This window comes from Monodon monoceros, unplaced genomic scaffold (assembly GCF_005190385.1).
Source record: "Monodon monoceros isolate NGI ecotype Baffin Bay Population unplaced genomic scaffold, NGI_Narwhal_1 Super_Scaffold_6, whole genome shotgun sequence".
In the NCBI taxonomy this organism is placed as follows: Eukaryota; Metazoa; Chordata; class Mammalia; order Artiodactyla; family Monodontidae; genus Monodon; species Monodon monoceros.
The window spans coordinates 47,596,426-47,622,408 of record NW_021703783.1 but is presented as its reverse complement, the minus strand read 5'-3'; the positions used below and the strand labels follow the sequence as shown (position 1 = coordinate 47,622,408).

At 33.2% G+C, this 25,983-nt stretch overlaps 1 protein-coding gene across 2 annotated transcripts in view; it reads right to left on the bottom strand.

Annotated features, from left to right (window-relative positions):
• Positions 1 to 25,983, bottom strand: part of MON2 (MON2 homolog, regulator of endosome-to-Golgi trafficking) — a 123,927-nt gene that overhangs the window by 22,911 nt on the left and 75,033 nt on the right. Inside the window, exons 24-31 of one of the 2 annotated variants that reach the window (XM_029205050.1) lie at positions 22,497 to 22,790; positions 20,261 to 20,459; positions 15,362 to 15,990; positions 11,259 to 11,402; positions 10,627 to 10,644; positions 10,210 to 10,338; positions 6,958 to 7,148; positions 759 to 819 (exon numbers count right to left, since the gene is read on the bottom strand). In XM_029205050.1, the coding sequence (XP_029060883.1) occupies positions 759 to 819; positions 6,958 to 7,148; positions 10,210 to 10,338; positions 10,627 to 10,644; positions 11,259 to 11,402; positions 15,362 to 15,990; positions 20,261 to 20,459; positions 22,497 to 22,790 (1,665 nt within the window). The remainder of the gene's footprint in view (positions 1 to 758; positions 820 to 6,957; positions 7,149 to 10,209; positions 10,339 to 10,626; positions 10,645 to 11,258; positions 11,403 to 15,361; positions 15,991 to 20,260; positions 20,460 to 22,496; positions 22,791 to 25,983) is intronic. The other variant, XM_029205051.1, reaches the window with a different exon arrangement.

The window sequence follows — 25,983 nt, the reverse complement described above, 5'->3', positions numbered from 1 at the left end:
TCCTTTTAGAACCATAAAAATAAGCCATTAAGAAGTTATATTCATTTTTGTTAAATAGTTTATTTCTAACATACAATGTGTTATTTTGCCTTTTGAAGAGAAAGAAGAAAAGTTTGAGGAGAGTTTTCAAGAGTTAACATAGCAATGGGACAAAAGGCAATATTTTGCATCTATATATTGATATGATGCCTATGCTTTCTATGTAATTTATTTGATTTGCTTTATTTAAAAGTTCCCTTATCCCACTTAAAGGGAAAAAATAACCTCCCCCAACAAAAAAAATCCATAACCAAAAACTACTTCTTTAAATTCCAGTTATAATCAGCAAAATATATTCTTTAAAAAAACATTCATTATTTGCTTCTACATCTGGTTAAAAATAAAAAATCTGAGCAACTTATTAATTTAAATACAAATATCTGATTTGTCAAACTATAAAGTATGCTCTCAAATACATGCTCACTGACTGATGGATTTATTTTACTAAACCAACTGTTTTTTAAAATTATTAAATGGACACAGCTAAGTATCTGGACAACATGCACACAGCACAAAGCTAACAAATATAAGAAATTAATTTTTTAAATGTCAGTGCTTTAAAAATTAAACTTTAACCTTTGTGTTTTAATGCTTTTAGGTTCAAGCTCAACCTATCACTTTACTTTTTTTTTTTTTTTTAGCAATTTTACAGTTTCAACATTTCTACTATTTGGTTTTCATAAATGGTCACAGGAAAATGTTTTAAATAGCTTCCTCACCTCAACATCAATACTTTCATTTCTTTGAAATTCTTGAATAGAGAGGTTATCTGGAGGTATGCTAAAAGAAAAATAAATAAAAGACTTGATTTTTAAAGGTAAAATATCTCCTTAAAATACAAACAGAAAATAAACAGAATTCGAGTATCAAAAAAATATATTTTCTCACCCAAGTTAGAACATTATCAGTTATTTAAAAGAACAGTATTTTTAATTAATTAGTATAAATGACTAAGCTAATTACAAACATGAAATTCTAGCTACAAAAATAATTAGTCCAATCTTGAACTAAATAAAACCTGTAGAACAAAACTTCTTTTAATACTATGAATGAAAAACGAAGAAAAGTAAAGATACTATCATCTGGAGTTACAGCAAAAATTACCACTGTGACAAAAACTGAATTCACTTATATTGCCAGTAATTTCAGAGAAAGTTAAAAGAGCCTTGGTCAAGATGCTGAATTATTCATTCAGCAACAGCCCACTGAGCATTAATTTGTAATAAATACAATATACTAAATATCTTTACAGTAAAAGATAGAGAACATCTGGAAAGAAGTGGACTGATTCAGACTTTCTAAAACAGAACAGTGTTCCAACAAGATCAGAATAAATCAACAGTTCCGAGGGAACCAAAGCTAATTCTAGACCCTGTGGCTCTGAATAAGAATGAGCAGTATAGTTCTATTAAACTTATGAAACAATGAAATATTAAGCACTTAAAAACAGCTGAGAATAGGATGGTAATGATTATAACAATAATAATGACAGCAAAAATTAGAGAGCCAGCCACTGTATTATGAGCTTTATTTACATTATCTCCTATGTTCCACAGTAACCACATGTATCATCATGTAATTGACAGAAGAGGAAACTGAAGGTTGGAATGGCTAGTAATATGACCAAGAACACATCGTAAATAAATGACAAAGCCACAATTTGAACCTAGATTTATATGATATTTGAGCCTAAGTTCTTTTCTTTTATAGAAGTTATAAATGTAAAAACAGTATTATCATATTTAGATTTAGAGGTACAGTATAGAGTTTTGTATCTAGAGCTATTTTTGCTCTATTTGGTATTATTTGGTTTATCTAACCACAGGTATTAAAATACACACAAAGACAAATACCAATTGGCTAACTATTGTACTAATTAAAAAAAAGCTTATCAGGAACATACAGTATTAATATTATTGGGATCACATATCAGAAACACTGAACCTTATTTTTTTTTTTTGAGACTTCCAATTTTTAAAATAGATTTCATTTATTTATTTGTTCATTTTTGGCTGCACTGGGTCTTTGTTGCTGCACGTGGGCTTTCTCTAGTTGTGGCGGGGGTGGGGCTACTCTTCATTGCAGTGCGAGGGCTTCTCATTTCAGTGGCTTCTCTTGTTGCGGAGCATAGGCTCTAGGTGCATGAGCTTCAGTAGTTGTGGCTCACGGGCTCTAGAGCGCAGGCTCAGTAGCTGTGGCGCACAGGCTTAGTTGCTCGGCGGCCTGTGGAATCTTCCTGGACCAGGGCTCAAACCCGTGTCCTCTGCATTGGCAGGCGGATTCTTAACCACTGAGCCACCAGGGAAGCCCCTGAACTGTAGTTTTAAAATATCTTATAATGAGGGAAGAGAGTAGCATACAAAGCTGAAAGGTTCACTCCTCCTAATCCTAATGATCAATAAAATCAGGAATTTATTCAATTGTGCACAGGTTGAATCTTCTGATCTCAGAACTCACACTAATGTTTATTTATTTTAATTTATAGTTAGTATCCTTTCTAGATACTGTGAGCATATCAAAAAACATTGGTCGAGCTTTTAGAAACACAGATGATTAACAGAATTTACCTATCAATTATAAAGGGAGATAGTCAATATTGTAGGTACAAATGGGCCATATAAGATCCGTATAGTCTCTAAGCTTGAGGAGTACAGTAGTTAGTAATTAAAAAAAATTTTTTTCATGAATCTTTATTTGAAAGAAAAGAGGCTTCAAACTGATAAAGTATTATGTATTTTTCATCAGTTCTCTCTGAATGGTACATTAAAATTATTTTTTGAGATATAATTCATACACCATAAAATTCACCCTTTTAAATTGCACAATTCAGCTTTTTAGTATGTTCACAAAGTTGTGCAATGGTCACCTCTTTTACTTCTAGAACATTTTCATCACCTCCAAAAGAAACTCTGTATCCATTAGTAGTCACTCCCCATTCTACCCTCCTCCCAACTCTGATAACCATTAATCTATTTTCTATCTCTACTGATTTGCCTATTCTGGATATATCACATAAATGAGACCATATAATATATGGCCTTTTGTGTCTGGGTTCTTTCACTTAGCATAATGATTTCAAGATTCACCTATGTTGTAACATGCATCAGTATTTCATTCCTTTTTATGGCTGAATATTCCACTGTATGGATGTACATATCACATTTAATTTATCCATTCATCAGTTGAACATTTGGATTGTTTTCATTCTTTGGCGGTTATAATGCTGCTACAAACATTAGTGTACAAGTTTTTGTGTGAACACGTTTCATTTCAATTCTTTTGGGTAGTACTTAGTGATTTTTAACTGAAGGTCAACAGACTATTAATTGTATCAATTCCCACTAGCCCACGTGTCTTCTAGAGGACAAGTACCGTGTTTTGGTACTCAAAGGGTGGCTGAATGAATTCCTAACAGACTTTAAGTGTCCACCAGGTTACAGTCCTTATGTTTCTCATTTTTAATTGTTTTTCTTTCACTCATTTAAACAATTCATTCACTTATGATAGTCCTCAGTGATGTCCAAAGCCTCTTGTTTCTTCTAGTTGATTTTGGTTTTATCTGTTTTCTTTGTTACTGTACTGTTGCTGTTACCGTATGAAAGCAGCTTGCAGACCATAAACAGTTGGGAAACATCACAGAGAAAGGTATGGTTATTCACACAGTCTTTGAGTATCAGTAATTAGGTTAAAAAACTTATAAATGTTCCAATATAAAAGATACTCAAATATTCATATTATCTAAAAACCTAAGTCATGCTATTCCAAACACTCTTCCTACTGTTCAAATACTACTACTGATAGATTTCAATTATAGAACATTGTGTATATGCGCCATAAAATAAAATTTAAAATCTAACAGTTTGTGATTTTCCAAAGTAATCAATTATTTGGAAAACAAAAACAAAGGCAAAATCTTCTCATGAAACTGTGAAAGTGTGCATGGTTTTTAAGTTCTCTTAGTGAGCACTGCATTTTTATCATCAACTAACTAATAAAAGCTTTCACTTTGAGCCTTAAGGTATTTTTGGACTATGAAATAAAAACTAAATTGGCTTTATCAATGTAAACTATTCAATTAAAAACACTGATTAAAACATTAAGTCAAAATACATAAAATAATTGTGGACTTTTACAACTAGTCAAATCAGTTAATTTAGTCTTACAATTAAGGACAATGATGCCAACTGAGAGGAAATGACCAGTTCAAGGTGAACAGAAAGTAGGTGGCAGAGTCAAGAGCAGGCCACAGGTCTCCTGACTCTCAATACAGGGTATCTTTCTATTACTTCATGTAATAGAAGGCTTAAATGTGTAACTAGAATAACCACAACTTAGAACACTGATTCTGTGTTACTTAGTACCAGAATTTAGTACCTTTATTTTTTTTCTAGCCATTTAAAAAACCCCAAATTTAGGGGTAAATTTCCTAGTCCCAGTTATTTAAAGTTTTGGTCTTTAAGTTTTTAGTTTAAAAATATAGCTGTTTCACGGTAAAGGATATGGATAATGTCAGTTTCTCTTAAGTGAAAGAAATAATGATTATGAGGATAATAGTAAGAGCAAGCATTTTAATAGAAGCACTTACATTCCAGGAACTATTCTAAGCATTCATTTAAATGATTTAATCCTCACGATAACCCTATGAGTTAGGTAGCATTACTATTCCTATTTAGCAGATGAGGAAAATGAGTCACTGAAACATAAATAACTTGTACAAAATATCACAGTTACAAAGTTGTACAGTTGGGATTTGAATCCAGGTAATCTGGCTCCTGAGTCAATGCTCTTATCCTCTACGTTAACTGTTTCTTAAACTGTGTGATTTTTCAACATACTCAACATACTCAAACCTTTAATGTAAGTAGGGCCTCCAACAGGCAAAATACTGTAATGAAATTATACTACAACTGCATGAATACAAAAAGTACATAAAATGTTAATTACCTATTATTAGGCCTTTGTTTCTCTACCTACTTTCCTGTACACAAAGAAAGTACTTAAGAAACTGAATTTAATAAAATAAGAACAAAGCTTGGAAAATGAAGAATGTTCAATAAGAAACTTGAGAATAAGAAAGATGGTGGAAAGACTCAGTCATAGGAAAAGAAATTCTTAAAGAAGTTTTACTCATTTCAAAAAAAACTGATCTAAGCTCATTCAACTTATTAATAGGGCAACATGCATATACAGACAGATAATTGAGAAAGAAAAAGAAAAGTTTAAATTTCTAAATCTGTTTGCTTCATACAAATTAACGTAGTGACTTAGGCAACAGAGTCCACAAAGGAACTCAAAAATACCCAGGGTTCTTTTAAAAATGAAAACAGAATTTGCTTAGATATGCTTTGTGAGTCACTATCATTTTCCTGCATATATTCAATATAAAGAATATGCTTGCATTGGTATTAATAAGATTTCTAGAGTTGAGAAATATATAGGAAAGCAAAACAAAGTCTGACCAGTTATGGAAACAGAAATTACGATCACATGTCATTACTTCCAATTCTGAAATATCAGAGAAGCCTTTATAGAGAAAAATGTAAGTTAACCTTCTGCACTCTACAACTTTTCTTTACTTAATAGCTAAACCACATAAGAAAGATAGAAACTTTTCAGTTAAATCATTCTGTGTAGACTCATCTGATCATTATCAATATGCCAATGTAGGTTTTTCTTCAAGTATATGAAATTTATAATTTAAATGGTTTCAAACTAACAATTTTTAATGATTAAATAGCAGTGCATGACACATTCATCCTTCTATAGTTTTAAAAAATGATTAATGGGGCCTCCCTGGTGGCGCAGTGGTTGAGAGTCTGCCTGCCGATGCAGGGGACACGGGTTCGTGCCCCGGTCCGGGAAGATCCCACATGCCGTGGAGCAGCTGGGCCTGTGAGCCATGGTCACTGAGCCTGCGCATCCGGAGCCTGTGCTCCGCAATGGGAAAGGCCACAACAGTGAGAGGCCCGCATACCACAAAAAAAAAAAAAAAAAAAAAAAAAGATTAATGGATAAAAAAAAATAGAAAAACTTTTGTTGTCATAGAATTTCACCACTCTAGCAAAAAGGAAAATTAGATTGTAGGAGTACTGAAGACTACCTACCTATCACAGCTATTACTGGTTAAGTCCATCTTTAGTAAAATGGCACATTTGAGATTAGTGCTGCCAAACAGAACTTCCTGTGATGATGGGAATGTTCAATGATCTGCAGTACCCACTAGAGCAACCACTAGCCACACATGGCAATGTTGAAACGTGGCTAGTGAGAATGAAGAACTGAGTTATTAATGTGACTTAGTTAATTAAAAATTTAAGTTAACTGTAGCTAGTGACTGCTGTATTAGATAGTATAGCTCTAGAGAGACTGCGGCAGACTCCTCATTCAAAAAATTCCGTATTCTAATTACCTCATTCAGTGAGGGGTCAAAATAGCATCCTTAAGATACACCCTCAGTTGGAATGTATACAATGAAAATTCCATTCTTCTTTGCAAAACTTAAACATCTTAAAGAGCTGTTCGTTATTACCAATGATTTTATTTATTCTAAAAAAAACTCATTTTCTGAAGTTGTTTTTCTCTTGTAATGCTAAATGGGCATCAGATTTTTAAAATGGACCTTCTTAACTTCATCGAGTTAAAACCATGGCTCCTTAATTATGATGCATTCATGTGACCTTATATATAGACCCCTGTCTTACAACCAAAACACTGTAAAGAGCAAAAATCTCCACTGCTCACAGATAATGTACCCAGTGGATAAATGCCTAATCCACTTCTTCTTTGTATACAATCTAGCAATCTTAAGAGTCAATTACTTTGTTAATGAATAATGAGAAATACTGTTTTTAGAGCAACTACAGGTATAATGTGTACTTCTTGAAAGACTGTCTTAACTGTAAAAATGAATAAGCTGACCTTTTAGTAAAGAGAAAGTCTTCAAAAGTGTTGGCTAGTTCTGGCCACATACTGTCAAATTTTCCAGAAGAAGCATGCTGCCGGGCAACAGGTAGCCCAATAGAAAGAACTTTGAGGAGAGAAGATACTGCTAGTTTCCATGTGCTTTCAGAAGGGCAGGAATACTTCAAACTGAGAGGAACCCTAAGAGTCTGTGAAAATAAAGACAGTTTAAGATAAGTACTAATTAAAACAAACACACACAGCTTTAATTACTTTTAAAAAAACTACAGCTGAGAGCAAAAAATAATAACATAGGTATTTTCATTTTAAATAGGATGTTATTTTCTAGAAAGACCAATTCTCAGACATGGTCCTCAAATCATACTGCCTAGAAAGATATACTTTTTTTTTTTTGGCCACTTCCCGAGGCATATGGGATCTTAGCTCCCCGACCAGGGACAGAACCCGCACCCTCAGCACTGAAAGCACAGAATCCTAACCACTGGACCGCCAGGGAATTCCCTAGAAAGATATACTTTTAAGTCCTATGTCCATTTTATAAACAATGACCCTGAATAAGGAATGAATAATAACCTTTTTGAACCTCGGTTTCGCATCATAAAAAATAGAGATGTTTTCTGAAAAGTTAAGAGTAAGAAACTTACAATTTTGCAGCTTCTCCAACTTGACGTTATAAAATTAGAGCATTCTGCCATAGTTCTCTTGGCAGAAAATAATTTGACTGATGGGGTTTCTCCCATCCAAGAGAGATCAATACTGCTTATATTTTTTCACTAATGGTTAGGTAAACATGGCCTAGAGTATCATTACTTTGAAGTCTTATACTTTATCTTTAGAATTCTTTGAATTTTATACTCTACACTAACATTTTAATGTATTTTTTTCCTTTTCCAAATATTTGAGAAAAGCTGATAATTCAAGAACTTGGTTTATTTTATCATTAACCCTTGAGAACACAGAACAGCATCTGAACTATGTCTAGTGACTAAAATATTGAGACTTACTTTTTAATTGGTCAACTTCTGAGACAGGTTGCTGTTAATCATTAAAGAACTAATTCAGTGGTTCAGAATGAATTTCTCTGGTCATAGTATTATCCAACAACTAAAAGACTAGACTGACCAAACTATCACAGTGAGTTATCCCAGAGCACCATCAATAAATAGTTTCAGCATACCGTGTGATAATGTGCATTAGACTGAAAATTCAGCTTTTATATAAAAATTCTAGTCTGAGAAAGATAAAGAGTAGATGAGATACATTTTCATATTTTAATGTTATGGAGTGAACATAAAACCTGATTTCATCATCCTCCACACAAATGATTACTGAATACTCACACAGTGAACATGTGAACCATTACATATTAGCATGAAATGGGCCTCCACTAACAGATAATTAGCCTACCCAGAATCTATTTATCTCTTTCCCCTCCCCACATCCAGTTGGAAATTAGGGTAAAGAGATGATTAGTTTATTAAGCCAATCAATCTACTCCATTTCTCTGGCCATAATCACTGATTCAAGACTAGGCATGGGACTAAAGCCGATTCACTTAATTTTAGTAACTTAAGAAGAATCTGATAAACACACACCTGCTACTGACATATAATCCCTTTATTAGCCTACAACTATGAGAAGAAACATAGTTAGGATGCAGTCAACCCCTTGGAAAGCAGAACAGGGAAAAAAATTTTGGTTTTTGGTGATAGTTCTGAACCACTGGATCAACCAATCCTAAAGCCCTCCAGCTCTGAATTTTCCAACTAAGCCTGTCCCTTTATTGTTAAAGCTAGTCAGAGCCTGAATTTGTGTCATATGCAAACAAAAGAATACTAAATTATACACCGGCCACTCTGAATTAACATGTTATAACTCAAGATTAGATAAATGAAAAGTATGGTTTACTACTAGATTAATATTTTACCAATGTCAAGGGAATATTAAGCACAGCAAATATATTTGATTTATACATTTATTTTTTAAAATATTTAAGCAACTAATACAGAGATTGGCACAGAGTATATACTCAGTAAATGTATATGGAACTGGAAAATTCAGTTCTTGCTGTCACGAAGCTCACAATTTCTGAGGAAGGAAGAGCCTTGTCCAATTAACCACAATGCAATGTAGTAAGTGGCATCAATGAAGTGCTCTGGAGTACAGAAAACTGATTATTTAATTCCTTAAAAAATACAAGCTGATTCATGTCACTCCTCCATGTTCAAACATTCAATGGTTAAAGAATAAAATCTGATGCTTTACGATGGCTTGTAATACCCATAGCCACTTTTTCAGACCTATTCCAGGCCCTGCCACCTCCCTAAGTGGGATTTCTCAACACTGCTTTAAAAATATACCATGATCTTTTATATTGCTTAATTGATCTATATCTCCTTCTCCCTTTTTGCTGGTACTCCTTCTTCAAATGTTACTTCTGTTAATCCTTGCCAAGATCCCCTAGGCAGTTATTTCCTTGTCTATTGAGGGAAGGGGGAACCTAACTTTTTCTTCAACACTGACTACTTGGCAAGTATCACTAAATGCCATATCTCAATTGAATCTCTTAATGGTTAAGACATGAAATTTGTATTGGTATTACCCTTCTTTTACAGATGAGAAACACTCTCAGGCTCATCTGCCCCAAAATCATAGAGCATCCTGTCCTAAGAAACAGGATGCTTATTGTCTTATGTGGCAAAATTTAAGAATCACAAAAAATCTAATTCACTCTTACTTTAAAATATTTTTCATTAAAAAAACCTTCTCATTTTAAAAAAACGGCTTCCTGGGCTTCCCTGGTGGTGCAGTGGTTGAGAATCCGCCTGCCAATGCAGGAGACACGGGTTCGAGCCCTGGTCTGGGAGAATCCCACACGCCGCAGAGCAACTGGGCCCGTGAGCCACAACTACTGAGCCTGCGTGTCTGGAGCCTGTGCTCCACAACAAGAGAGGCCGCGATAGTGAGAGGCCCGCGCACTGTGACGAAGAGTGGCCCCCGCTCGCCGCAACTAGAGAAAGCCCTCACACAGAAAGGAAGACCTAACACAGCCAAAAATAAATTAATTAATTAAAAAAAAAAACAAAAACGGCTTCCTAAATAATATCCATGAATGTTGGAGAAGAGTAACTATAAGTAATAACAAATTATATTTTCCATTTATCTCAATATATGATAATATATTATTACCTAAAGAGAAATTTCAATAATACATTATTAAATGAAAGTATGGAAATTAAAAAAAAATACCTTAATAATATTCTGGAGTACTTTCTCATTCACCACTGCTTTGTGACAGGCTGTTTTTTGGTATAAATCCACAACTACTTCTAAAGACCTTTCAGCAAATGGTACATAATTCAAGGCTACCCATTCCGCCTAGAAAGTAATATTTTCACAGAGTTAAAATAAAAATGAGATTAAATGAAATCATATTGTTTTCAAAGTGAAAGCTTCTTTGTCTTAAAGTTTAGGCCTTGGTTTTAGGCCAGATTATATTATGTGCAAAGTTTTCAAAGAGATATGTACTTCATGAAAGAATAATTTTCAGCCAGGCAAAAATTAAAACTATCAGAAAAAGTACATAGAGCATTCTATCAAAAACTGGGAAAGATGTACTTTATTTGTTGCCAATAGGTTAGGACAATTTTAGGAAATTTAACTCACCGGTGCAAATAGTTGGATCTATTGTGATTCCATTGTGTTGCAAGACAAATAGAATGAGAAAAGTTAATACACATTAAAACTACGTTTCGGACCATGTAAAATTATAATTTTTATGTTGAGTGAACAAAATCAGCATGTGCATGCATTCAGAAATTTACTTTTCCCCTAAGCCAAAACAAAGTTAAAATTTGCCAACTATGGCTATAAAAATCTTTTATGTAAAATCCAACTAAATTTCACACCAGTAGTAGACTTATTTAGTACACACAGATTTCTTCATTTTGTATTGCAGATATCTATTTTAGATAAGATTAGGCTTAGGGATTTAGAAGCCATTTTATAGCGGGATGAGGACACAAAGAAGGGAACTACGAAGAAAGAGTAACATGCAAGGCCAAACTTTCTGGAGAACCACTTGGGAAAAGAAAGTAATAAACAAACAAACACACAAAAGGAACACAGAAAAGGTCTTCCAAATAGTGTTTCTTTTCAGCTTAAACTATTAACATACATATGAAAGTTTATTTGTGAATGAAAATTTTCTGGGATAATCAAAGTCCATCTTAAGTGGAACTGACTATATCTATAAGCCATGAAATCTTACAGAGTAAATATAATTTATAGCAAATTACCTGATTATATTTTGCATTTGCAATGTGTTTTGTTTCTAGCTGTCCATACTGTGGAGGTTTACAGGAAAATTCTACAAATGCCAATAACTGGTCAAATATAGCTGGATACATTATCTGCATGTTTTCCGGTCCTATACAGATGGCCTATAAAAACAATATATGAATAGTAGAATGCATAATCTGAACTCCATTAAGTTCTTTACTGTATATGCTTTTGTTTAACCAAGAATCGAAAAGGCTGTCCTATTTTATGTTAAGTATTATACAATTTTTTATAAGCCCTGAGGGACATTTAAGCTATTTTAAACTATTATTGAATAAAGTGTAGGCTAAATGTATTAATCAGCTAAAAAATGTTTTTTAATTAAAAGTGTGGCTTATTACTCAGCAGACTAAACAAAGGGCAAGCACTTAAAGAGAAAACCCAGGCAGCTCTGAGGTTCCACAATCTGATCATTTGTTCAGTAATATACCCATCAGACCATTTACAATGCTTCACTGACTAAGAAGATATTGACTTCTACTTAAGTGATGGCTTTAATTTATTGAAATGACAGCTGATTCCTGTATCATGCCTGGTCCACAGACTTTAACAAATAATCATGTTCATTACAGTCGGGAAAATAAGTTATGAATAAAAATTTGTTTCTAAAAGAAATGTATACAGTATATTAATTTTTAACAGGGCAGAGTATATTTAGTGTCTAATGTATCTAAATATATAGACTTGATTTAAAACAAGAAAAATTTAAAAATTTAATAGAAATTAAACTTAATGCTACAAATAATTTCATAAAACAAAGAATATATATTCTGATACTGCAGATTTTAATTATTTCAAATACATTGAAAATACTTAAAAATAAATCTTATGTTTTTATTTTCTCTAGCGACAAATGTGTTTTCTCCTCCCATCCTTTCATATTTTCCTGTTTTAGTGTTCGTTTCTCTCTGTGGGAAAAATATTTAATGATATGTTATGGAGTATCTAAAATATATTTGTGCTTTACAAAACAAAAAGCATGATCATTCTACACTTGAGGTACCCTCAAAATACAAAATCAAAATTCAAAGCATTTCAAAATTTTAAGGAATTTCTTTAAAAAGATGTGCACAACATTTATATTTTCATGCAATCATGGCTTTTTTAACCTGTCAGATAAAAGACTAGTTTTATTTTCCCTCAGAGAAGAGGTAGCCATGTAGCTTTAACTGGTGTTTTAGATAAAATTATCTTGAGGTACAAAGTAGATAAGCAAAGTGCTGCCCATTAGTATGTTAGATTATCCTATAATTACAATGTGAAAGTAGAACAAAGATATCTAATACCATCTTTCCTTACTTGGTTACTTTTCTCAGAAACAGTGAATCATGAACTTGAAAGGTATACAGCCTAAAAAAATTCTCTCTACTAACTACTTTTAATAGTTTCACTGGTCTTCTTTATTAACCCCTTGCTGAGTCTTAACTCTTACAAGTAAACAAGTAGTAATTACTGTGGAAAAGATATAATTACCCTAAATGAATTCTTTTATTTTCAGTGACAAAGCAAGGGAGGGAGGGAAAAGTCTGTGTGAAGACCTTAGAAAACTAAGTATCAAAATTTTTCTGAAAATACCTTAGCAACAAATAATGACCTGGACTATATGTTTTGATTTTCAGTGGTCCTTTATTTAAAAAAAAAAAAAAACTAATAGTGTTACAGTTGAATTCTGGAATCTTAAAACGCATAATATGGAAACAACTCTTTTTTTCTTTTTTTTTTTTTTTACAACAAACTTCATTCTAAGAAAAAGTTATTATTGGCTTTCTGAAGTTTATCAGAAAAGCCTATATATAAATCTGGTAACAGATTTTAGTCCAAAAGCTAAGAATCCATAAGCAATCTGGACAATAGTTCTTATTAGTCCTTGAAAACTGTGTACGTGAAAAAAAGAAAAGAAACTGGACATCTAACCTCTCACATGGTTCAAGGTTTCTCTTATTAAGTCATTTGAAATAATTCAATCCGTGTGGCAATAAATAAGATAGATGCAGTCTCCTGATCTCAGAACTTAGGGAAAGCAGATAATCAAATTCTCAGGTCCCCCATGTATGCCAAAATATCTCAGTCAAAAAAAAAAAGTTGGCCTACATGACTAAATCATTTTGGTTGTGAACTAGTGATTTGAAAACCAAGGAAAAGACTATGACCCTGAAACCCTAAACAATGTAAGGGTAAACATGAAATTAGAAATGAGTTTTTCCTTTAGGAAGGAAAACTGCTTTTAATCAATAAAATGTTTTGCAGAATAGCTTATTAGTTTATGAATAAAGTCCCAAAGCAAGTAAATTTTGCTTGTGAAAAAATTTTCTGACACCTGTGGGGGGAAATAGAAAAACACCCTTACTTGGAAAAAGAAAAAGAAAGAAAAAATAAAAACACTCTTTACTAATAATGAAATACGTTTTCTGTTAGGAAATATTAGAGACCCTATATATTTGAATCACATTCAAGTATTATGAAACATCATTTAGATAATCACATAAGTAATAAACAATGGCTAGAGTGAAAATTAGTAATGCAAAATGATATCAATTTATATAAATAAAACTTCCTAAGTTTCCAACAATAAAACTTCCTAAGTTCCCAATTGAAGGTATATATTGCTTTCAAAGCCATTAAAAGTTCAAAGCTTAGAACAAATTCCTAGTAGTTGGGATGAATGATTCTACTTGTTTTCTTATTGCGAAAGCAGCAGTTTTTTTCCTAAATAAAATTATATGCTTTTTTCCCTGGAAAAAAGTTTTGCGGGTTTGTTGTTTCCTTTTGTTTACTATCCTCTACACATATATAAAAGCTTGAATTAAACATCTGAAAGTTCTAGATTATGGGTATCTCACAAGGCCTATGCTCTCTTTCTCTAATATATTAACTTTTCCATCCCCTCTAAGGCAGTCTATAAGCAACTTATGTTCACAGTCAGGGAGAAAAAAGTTATTATTGACAGGCTACTTTTCTTCCCTCACTGAAAATAAAAGCAGCTCTTTTGATTTCAATTATGGAAAACTGATATCCCTACAATAAAGTTTTTTAAATGCCAGATTCTCTTAGATTTTAAGTTTCTACACAATTTGTTTCTCTGCACAGTGTAACTAGGGGTAAAGAGATCAAGGAATTACTGCTCGGCTAGACTTCCTCCAGAGTCATTCAAGGCATATTATGGTGTAGTAGAAACCACCATTCTTACTTTGAAAGTTTTCTTCAATCCAGTTGCATATAAGGCAATCATTTAATTAGAAAACATGATCTTCAGTACACAAATGGCTACTGATAACACATGTGTATTCAGAATCTAATACTTCCATTCTAATTTTGTTAGAATGTCATAGCTACTTTGTTGAGATTGCTGGCTCTTCAGGTGGCATTTTTTTTGTTTAGCATTTTGGTTGTTGTGAATTGTGCTAATAATTACCTTGACAGTTTAAAACATTCTTTGATTTTGATCTGGTCTTGCTTGCTAACTGGAATGTGCTCAATAATTTTTAGGTCTGTTTTAATATATATATATACATATATATTTTGCAGTAACAAAACACACATAGGTTAAAATATATCTTTTTAAAATTTCTGTGAGAAAAATACTTTATAAATTTATTCTTACTTCTTTTTTAAAAAATATAGGCTTCCAACAATTCCAGAGCTAAATTTAAGTACAGATGAAAAAAACCAAAATATAATCCTATGGCTTATTAATTTTCTAATTATAGAGATACTTTACTAAAGTTGTCATTCCAAAAGTATATCCTCTTGTGAAGAGTTACATGAACAAACCAAAAAAAGCTGGTGAACAGAAGCAAGAGAATGCAGGCAGTTTCTTAAAGACTCTCAAAATAAACCTGAAATACCTTTTAAAATATATTAGAAAAATAAAAGTTTTAAAAATAACTGGATCTTTACAATCTTTTTTTTTGATCTGTACAATCTTGAATTCATCCCAAAGTATACACACACAACAATCTTGATGATCCAGAATTTATCCCCAAAAATATATAGCAAAGTAAAAAAAAGTTCCAGAGAACCATATTCAATATTGCTTAGATAGCCACTAAAATTCTATTACCTTTTGGAGAACATCTAGAGCTGTAAGTACAGCTTCCTGTAAACTTGTCAAAACTGCTTCAGTGTAAGATGGAAGAATGAAAGGGGATGCATCTGAACTTATTGGGACTGAAACGGCACTGTGTAGTATGACTCCCAACTTTTGCAAATCATCCATGTTGAAACCAGTTTTTATGTGTTGGTAAAGAGCTGGAAATATTTGAATTAAAGCTGTAAGAAAAGGCTGGCTGGGAATGAAAGTTAGTTTATCAAAAGTAATAGGAGGCTTAGTGCTTTCAGATCCAACTCTATACCAGGTATTCCATGCAGCCCACCAGAGATTCAAATCTTCAAGCTCATCAGTAACTACGGGTGGCTCAGAGCTGCTATATCTTCCAAGTCTTTCTCCAATGGAATCTGTTCTTACAAATGGCCTGTTCAGGCCAGGGCCTGATATGGACCCTAAAAGGACAGGCACAGGGACATTAACTGCAGGTGGAGTCTCAGGCTTATCTGAGTCTCTGACAGGGGTCACAATCTGTAAAATTTCCTGGAAGCTTTTCAGCGCAGCCAGAGATACTTCATTGTTTTTGCTGAGTGCTGCTGATTGTATATGGTCAAGAAGAACATCCCATGCTCTTGAAAAATCTCCTATATTAGGAAGAGGAAAAAAAAATTTATCACCATAAAAGAGATCAAATTTTCTCTTACTATTAGACACTTTAAAGTTTATTTGCTTTATTTTTCTGCTTAAATTCCTACAGAACTAGAAGAAATATGCTAAGGTACTAACAATGTGAATTAAAATCATTACAACCCAAAAACCCAGTAAAAAATTGTCAGCTACAGGAACAAACAGCATCAAGAAGAGGATAATGAGTATATCAAACAAGGTTTTGGTCTTAAAAATAAAACTCTGTAAATGTATGTATACATGCTTCTATTCTAGTACTTCTGCCTAAGGAGAACAGAATAAAAACTTAAGAGGGTGAAAACAAAAACTTTTCAGTAACATCTTCAGTCTATCCATCTACCTTTATTAATGATTAAGTAAGATGTTCCCATTCTTAAGCATATTGGAAAAGTTATGACAGAATGATACACGTTTTTTTATCTGTCTAAATGTTTAAAATAAACTGTAAATCATACTCCATAAAAATCTTAACTTTACACTTTGGTTTTCATATTTAAATAATTTTACAGTTGTGGAATTTTCTTAAACATTTTTCCCCCATCAGTGAGTTGCCAGGAGAACATGCACCATAAAGATTAGACTGTCCTTTTACAATGAGTCTAAATTTATTTCTCCCATGTAAAACCTAGTCGACTGATCTACCATCAGCAGAACATGGGCTGAAAGGTAGCTGTTGTTTCCACTAATCAATTCAATCTCTTGCTCTACTCCTGTGACCAACTAAGCACGTTTATAATGAAACTCTCTATGGCCCGGTGTGGTTTGTTCCTATAAAGCCCAGCAAAAAATGATCTTGTTCCTACAGACATCTAGCCCAATGGCTTTGTTAGTAGCATGGATTATTACCCACCTATTTGTATTTAAATAATGCAAAAATCAGAGGAACTGACAATCTGCAAAGGATAACATTAAGTAGGCTATGAAATAGAGATAATCGAGGTTTAAAGAATTTCACTTCACAAAAGCTATCAAAGACTAGATGTTTTTTCAAGAAGGGATAAACCCATATGACTGAGGAAGCATTCAGTTAATTGGAAAGCTGGAACTAAGTCTGGTATAAAACAGTAAGTATTGCTCTGCCTTTACAGGATAAATGATAACACTTGCCCAGTTATATGTCTCTTCCTCTCCATACTTTTTTAAAAAAAAATTGAAGTATAAATTACATACAATAAAAAACAAATTTTTCAGTAAACTGTTCAAAGAGTTTAAAAAATTTTTGTCTAAAAACTATCAAAACAACAAAACAAAATACTTCTGCTTGTTGCCATTCCAGTCCAAAAGTCAGATGAAACATTACATTTCCCCACCAGAATGGTGACCAAGTCTCAGATTTAGAATATTCCATGCCATAGTTAGGAAAAAACCCAGCAATTCTTTCATTAATATAGTCTATGTCTAGGAAGAAGTCTTCTTTCTAAAAGACTAGGTATAATTATATATTGCACATGGTTATGTTAAAAATATTAACCGCATTATTTAAAAATTTTTATACAATTTTTAAAGGTTACACTCTATGTACAATTATTACAAAATACTGGCTATATTCCAGTGTTGTAAAATACATCCTTGCAGCCTATCTTATACCCAATAGTTTGCAGCTCCCAGTCCCCCACCCCTGTATTGCCCCACTTGCCCCCTGTCCCCACTGGTAACCACTAGTTTGTTCTCTGTATCTGTGAGTCTGCTTCTTTTTTGTTATATTCACTAGTTTGTTTTATTTTTTAGATTCTACATAGAAGTGATATCATATCAGTATTTGTCTTTCTCTGTCTGACGTACTTCACTTAGCATAATGCCCTGCAAGTCTACCCATGTTGCTGCAAATGGCAAAATTTTCAACTACAAGAAAAAAACTGCAAAAAACCACAAACATGTGGAGGCTAAACAATATGCTACTAAACAGCCAATGGATCACTGAAGAAATCAAAGAGGAAATCAAAAAATACCTAGAGACAAATGAAAATGAAAATACAATGATCCAAAACCTTTGGGACGCCAGCAAAAGCAGTTCTAATAGGAAAGTTTATAGCAATACGAGCTTACTTCAGGAAATAAGAAAAATCTCAAATGAACAACCTAACTTTACACCTAAGGGAACTAGAGAAAAAAGAACAAAACCCAAAGTTAGTAGAAGGAAAGAAATCATAAAGATCAGAGCAGAAATAAATGAAATAGAGACTAAAACAACAACAGAAAAGATCAATGAAACTAAAAGCTGCTTCTTTGAAAAGATAAACCAAATTGACAAACCTTCAGCCAGACTCAAGAAAAAAAGGGAGAGGGCCCAAATCAATAAAATCAGAAATGAAAAAGAAGAAGTTACAACTGACACCACAGAAATACAAAGAATCATAAGAGACTTCTATGAACAACTATACACCAGTAAAATGGACAAACTAGAAGAAATGGACAAATTCTTTGAAAGAATCTCCCAAGACTGAACCAGGAAGAAACAGAAAATATGAACAATTATTGGTTATGAAATTGAATCAGTAATTTAAAAACTCCAATGAACAAACATCCAGGACCAGATGGCTTCATAGGTGAATTCTACCAAACATTTAGAGAAGAGTTAACACCTATCCTTCTCAAACTACTCAAAAAAAACTGCAGAGGAAGGAACACTTCTGAACCATTCTATGAGCATCACCCTGACACCATCTTATTCTAAAATAATAAAAACCATTTCCTAGTGTTCAAATTATAAAAAATCATCAAAGCTACATGAACTGCATCATGTCTTCATTTAAAAAAATCTAAATCTATTAGTTCTTAGCTTTTAAGATAAAGTAACTCACAGAGGTATTAAAAACGATGCTTATTTGTCAAAACTCAGCAAACATACAGTTAAGATTGGCACATTTCATTATATGTAAATTTTACATGAAAACAAAAAACTAAGATTTAAAATGTATATGTATGTACATTATATATATATATATATGTATATGTATATATAAAATAGAGAGAGCCCTAAAGTGTACATGATGAACACCACACAAAAATGCCCACGAAAAGAGTAAATATGCTTATGCTTTAACATAATGGGGGGGAAAGCCAACCATAAAATAATAAATTAAAAAAATAATATGTACTTGTTCACAATTATGTACAAAAGTACTTCTGTTCACTTTTCTCAACCACTCCCAGCCCTACCACCAGAATTGAAGGAAGTTATTATAATCTACACCAGAGTTTCTCAATCTCAATACTACTGACATTCTGGGTTGGATAACTCTTTGTTGTAGGGCTATCCTGTGCATTGTAAGATGTGTAGCAGCATCCCTGGCTGTTACTCCCCCCAGAAGCCAGTAGTGCATGTCCTTCCCCAGTTGTGACAACCAAAACTGTCTCCAGACGTTGTCAAATATCCTGTGGGGGGAGGGAGTAGGTTGGGCAAAATTGGCCCTGGTTGAGAGGCATTGATCTACACCACCAAGTTTCCTCACCAGTCTAACAGTATCCTACCATTCTTCTTTGTGGCCATTCCATTCCACACTTACCATCTGAAGTGATATTTCTGAACTGCATATCTGATCACATCACATCATGGATTAAAACCTTCCAGTGCTCTTAGAATAAAGTCTTAACTTTTGAACATAACCTACAAAGTGTTCCATGCTCTGGCCTCTCTCTACCTCTACAACCTGATGTGGAATTACACTTTTCTGTGTTCTCTTCATTCCAGACCTTCAAACATGCCGGGGTCCTCACCATCCCCATCTCCTCAATCTTCTCCCATCTCTTTTACACATTCTCTCTGCCTGTAAGGCTCTTCCCAGTTCCTCCTGCCCTTGCCTGATGAACTACTACTCAGATAAAATATTGCTTTCTCAGGGAAGACTATACATACCTCACTGGCCTGGTCAAATATCTATTATAAGCACACAATCTATTATAAGCTCCTTTTAGCACTGATCATTGTAGCAATTTTGTATTTATTTATGTAATTATAGTTCTTCCCTCATACCCATGATATAGCAAGGACACTGTATCCCCTAGACACTCACCCGCAGTAGGTGCACATTACATATTTTTTCAGTGAAATGAATGAAAACGTGCATGCTCATGCACACACCACACATAACACAAAGACTGGCAGTTAAGATGGATTATTCTTGGAAAGTAGCATTGTATATGAACTTTAAAGAATCTCCTGTATTTTCCAAATTTCCTTTAACATTAATTACTTGTATACTCAGAAAAAAAAAAATGTGTATCTACCTAAAGGTTGCAGTAAATATCTTCTAGTGTTGAAGATTCTTGCTACTCCGGCCAATGTTAAAACCCATGTCTCAGCCCATTGCTTCTCTGCTGTGTCCCTTGAATGATGAATGAGAATATTGCCACCTCCGGACTCAATCTTTTCTTTGTCTGCAGTGGTAGAAGACTCTCGAACTCGGTCCAATAGATGAAAGAGAACCTAAATATTTATAACAATGCATATAAAAAGTATTGATAACACAGCTTAAGTAACAGCATAGAAAATTAGGCATTGTTACAAAGAATTACACCTGACATTCTGATCAATCCCCATATATTAGACGAAACTGACCAACAGATGTGTCCTTATATTAAGTTTATCCTTAAGGTCATAGAATATGAAAAATTAAAATAAATTGCATAGACTATTGTCTAAGACTTACTGAGCTGAGGCGCCAATGGAGCACCTAGGGGGTAATGTACAAGAAGGGAATGAAGTTAAGGAGAGGGATGCAGGCAAATATATAACTATGAGTGACATCTGGACAGAGGTTACTGCTGAAACTTCAGGACTGGATGAAGGTGCTTGAAAAAAATCAAGCAGGAAGCAGTTGGGATTTGGGGAATGTTTACATTTAAAATGTAGAATCAGAGGAAGTAATAGGAGCCCAAAAAATAAAATAAAAATTGAGTAGAGAAGCACACGCATGCTGTGGAACACAAGCCAAAGGAAGAGAAATTTCAAGGAAAAAATAATCAGCAGTATTAAATGCTACAAAAAATGAGTAGGATAAGGATTGAGCATGGGGCAAGAGACTTGGCAATTAGAAGACTACCTGTAGAGTCTATGAACAATTTGTGTGGTTCTAAAAATATGGTCTCAGAACCATCAGCATCACCCAGGAGCTTCACAGACATGCAAATTCTCAGTCCCTGCGCCAGGGGAAAGAAATCAGAAACTCTAGGGGGTTGGGGACAGTGGCTCGAGCAATTTGTTCTTTATTAAGTCCTCTAGGAGATTCTGTTACATGCTAAGGTTTAAGATACTCTGAAGTAGAATAATCTGGATATCAAATTACAAGGGGGTAAGGGAATGCAGGGGAAGTGAGAAAGAAAAAAAATTATTGAGATTTAGGCAGCAAGATTAACAATGAAGCTGTCTGAAAAGAAAACAGAAATCAGAGAAAATATCAGTTTGTTTTTTAAAACAGTAAAGGACTCTTCAGCATGTTTGTGAACTGAGAAGCCAGGGGATAGAGTTGAAACAGAAGACACAAGAGGGGACTTCCCTGGTGGTCCAGTGGTTAAGACTACTCTCCCAATGCAGGGGGCCCGGGTTAGATCCCTGACATCCCTCATGCCGCGTGGTGCAGCTAGTAAAAAAAAAAAAAAACGAAAAAAAACAGAAGACATAGGAGTGGGGAGCAGGGCTTTTAATTATTTTTATTACGGAACATACATTATTAATTTTTTAAGAAGACATTCTGGGGTCTTTTTATTAAACTGAAAACACTGTTAAATACAATGAAGGTTTACCATTTTGCCTACCATCAAACTTGCTGATTTCAAAAATTCACAAAAGCAATGGAAGGATTATAAATAGAATTTTATTAAAATGGAACAGATTAAACAAAAAACAGAGAGCTTTTAGCAAAGAGGGGATGCTCACTAACAAGCTGTTGACTCTGTAAGAACATTTTAAAAAGAAGATAAAATTGAAAAATTAAAAAAATGAAACTGCATATTTAATGAACGAACACGGAATTTACCAATTGGAGGTGGTTTTTGTTTGGTGAGTCTGCAAGTAAATTTCACTACTAGTGAAAATTTTCATTTGACTATATTATATTTGAATTATAGGTAGTGGTTTAGCAACTACTAGTTCTATTACCACAGGGGAAAACGAGGAGAAAGGGAAGTGCAAAGGAGATAAAGAGATAAAAAGATGAGGCTTTTAGTATTTAATCTGATCTATGTGAGGTGCAATTAAAAATACGACAAAGCTAACATTTTCTGTTTTGCCAAATGCACAGACGGAAACTCTTCTTTAAAAATTAATAGGAAGAAAAAGAATATATATGTATAACTGAATCACATTCAGTGAAAGTGAAACTAACAACATTTTAAATCAACTAGACTTCAATAAAAAAACTAAAAATTAAAAAAAATTTTTTTAATTAATAGGAACAAGTTTAATTGAAAAAGTATATAAGCATGTCTCAATTAAGAACTGATAACTCAAGCTATTTTACAGTACCTTCCAAATAACAGTGTGCCACGTTGAGGGCTGTAATAAAGTTCCATGTGCACCAATTGTCGAAAATAGAGTTTGCCCAGCACTCTTCCTGACAGCAGGACGGGGGTCCACACATAGTTCACCCAATTTTGCATAAAGACACAACCACAAACAATCAAACGGTGGTGCAGGGTGGAACGGCCGATTTAAAACCACTCCTTTCTCTTCTGCCTGCTTTTGCTGTGCTGCTTCTTCGTTATTTAATTCTTTTTCAATAGTTTCTCCTCTTTGGAAAAAATAATCTGAAATATTCCACTAAAAAGCAAAGGAGAAAATATCAATTTATTCATAGATTTTATTTTAAACACATAGATATGCAACACATACTTTTTCAGAAATAAAAAAACAATTATTTCAGAAACTCCTTTTCTAGTAGAATGGATTTAATGAAAATACCTCCTCTTCTGTCAAGTGTCTCTAACTGATTTCAGAATTTGAGGGAGCAATCTTGTGCTAACATTAATAATTTGAAAAAATTGGTGCAGTCAATGTGGAAAACAGTATGGAGGCTCCTCAAAAAACTAAAAATAGAACTACCATATGATCCAGAAATTCCACTCCTAGATATATATTTGGAAAAAATGAAAACACTAATTTGAAAAGACACATGCACCCCAATGTTCATAGCAGCACTGTTTACAATAGCCAAGATATAGAGTTACCTAAGTGCCCATCAACAGATGAATGGATAAAGAAGATGTGGTAGCTAGATAGGTAAATAAATAGATTGTATATATTATATATATATCTGTCTATATCTTTCTATATATATACACGTACACACACACACACACACACACACACACACACACACACGATGGAATACTACTCAGCCATAAAGAAGAATGAAAATTTGCCTTTTTCAACAACATGGATGAACCTGTAAGGTATTATGGTTAGTGAAATAAGTCAGACAAAGAAAGACAAATACTGTATGTTATCATTTATATGCAGAATCTAAGATGATTCAAACAAATGAATACAACAACAGAGAAAGAGACTCATACAGAACAAACTAGAGGGGAGATGGAAGTGGGAAAGGACAATATAGGAATAGGAGATTAAGAGGTATAAACTACTATGTATAAAATAAACAAGCTACAAGGAAATATTGTAAAGCACAGGGAATATAGCCAATATTCTATAACAACTTTAAATGGAGTATAATCATAAAAATTTTGAATCACTATGTTGTATACCTGAAACTAATATAATATTATAAATCAACTATACCTCAATAAATAAAAGAAAAAAGAAAACAAGTTGGTTCTACCTAGAAAGTTGAACATGCACATACATAAAGACCCAGCAATTCCAATGTAGGCTATGTGCCCTCAAAAAATTCCTTGCACAAGTGCAAGAATCTTTATGACAGCATTGCTCATAACTGCAAAGACCAAGAAATAATCCAAATGTTCACCAAAGGTAGACTGAACCATTAAATTGTGGTATAATCATACAATGAAATACTGCATGATTAAATCACCAGGAGTGAATCTCAAAAATAAATGTTGAGCAAAGAAACAACAGAAGATTAAAGTATGATTCTACTTATTCTGTTTCATAAACAGGCAACTGCAAACAATATATTATTTAAGCATAAAAGCATAAAGTGATAAAAACTATAAAGAAAAACAGGGAAGCAAGTAACAGAAATTTCAGGATACAAATGACTTTGACAGAGGAGGCCAGTGCAATCTGAGAGGGGCATATGAAGGGTCTTAAGTAGGGTGATGTGCCATTTCCTGGCTTGGGTGATGGGTACTGAGGTGTCTGGGTGTATCTTTACTTCACAGTAAAAATTAAAAGAAATGAAGGACAATGAAAAAGAAACAAAATGTTTAATATGAAAAATTTCAAGAACATACAGAAAAGCAGGGAGAATATATCAATATACTGATATAACCACCACATCTAGATATAACAATTGTTAACATTTTGTCATATTTTCTTCATGCCTATATTTTATAATCTCTACTAGAAAAGGCTTTAAAAAACATAACCATGATACCATTATTAACCTAACAAAATTATTAAACAATCCCGTACTATCATTTAATAATATTTTGTAATTTCATACAAGAGTAGTTAACATCTCCAAACATGTCTTATTGAGTTCACTGTCAACCACAGTAAGGTATGTGAATTAATGAGAATTACATCAATTGTAAAAATGAAGAGAATACAATACCTATGAACATAAATGTAAAATAAAGGACATGATATCTAGCAGTAATTTAATCAACAATGAATTAACCAACCATCCTTTGGGAGCAATTAAATACTCAACATGCCTATGTTTTCCCCCATGATTACATTTTTAATTGTAAAATATTAACTTATCTAGTTGTAAGGAACATTAAGTTTGACTTTAAAAACTTCTGAATTATAATATGCATTTAAAAGACTCTAAATAATTGCCTTTAAATAAATATATACTGTTTACCTCTCTATATGTTTAATGTAATATTAACAATACCTTAACATAGATTTTATTATTTCTATACTCGATAAGTGAAATGAGGCTCAAGAGGTCAATAGTTTAACAATGAACAAGATGCAGACAGAATTAAAATAGTACATGTATATCTGTTTCCGCAGTCTAGGCTCTCTCACTATTATATGCTATCTCCTAAACACCTAACTAAGCAGTGTTGACACACTACAGGACTATGTAAATGGTAAAGTCTTTATTGAAGCTTTACTTCCTAAATAAGTAGTACATAAAAATGTTACTACTGTCAGAAAGAGAAAGAAAAATACCATATGATATCACTTATATATGGAATATAAAATACGATACAAATGAACCTATGAAACAGAAACAGACTCACACACATAAAGAACAAACTTGTGGTTGCCAAGGGGAAGAGGGGTGAGGGATGGATGGATTAGGAATTTGGGGTTAGCAGATACAAACTATTTAGAATTGATAAACAACAAGGTCCTACTGTATACAGCACAGGGAACTATACACAATATCCTATGATAAACCATAATGGAAAGGAATATAAAAGATAATGTATATATATATGTATAACTGAATTACTCTGCCGTACAGCAGAAATTAACACAACATTGTAAATCAACTATACTTCAATTAAAAAAAAATGTTACTATGAAAACAACGTTAAAAATCAGTTACCCTTGAGACAGCAGAAGCAAGTGCTCTGCTTCTTCTCAAGTGCTCATGGAACATTCCCCAGGAAAGATCATATCTTGGGTCACAAATCAAGCCTTGGTAAATTTAAGAAAACTGAAATCATATCAAGTATCTTTTCCAATCACAACGCTATGAGACTAGATATCAATTACAGGAAAAAATCTGTAAAAAATACAAACACATGGAGGCTAAACAATACACTACTAAATAACCAAGAGATCACTGAAGAAATCAAAGAGGAAATCAAAAAATACCTAGAAACAAATGACAATGAAAACACGATGA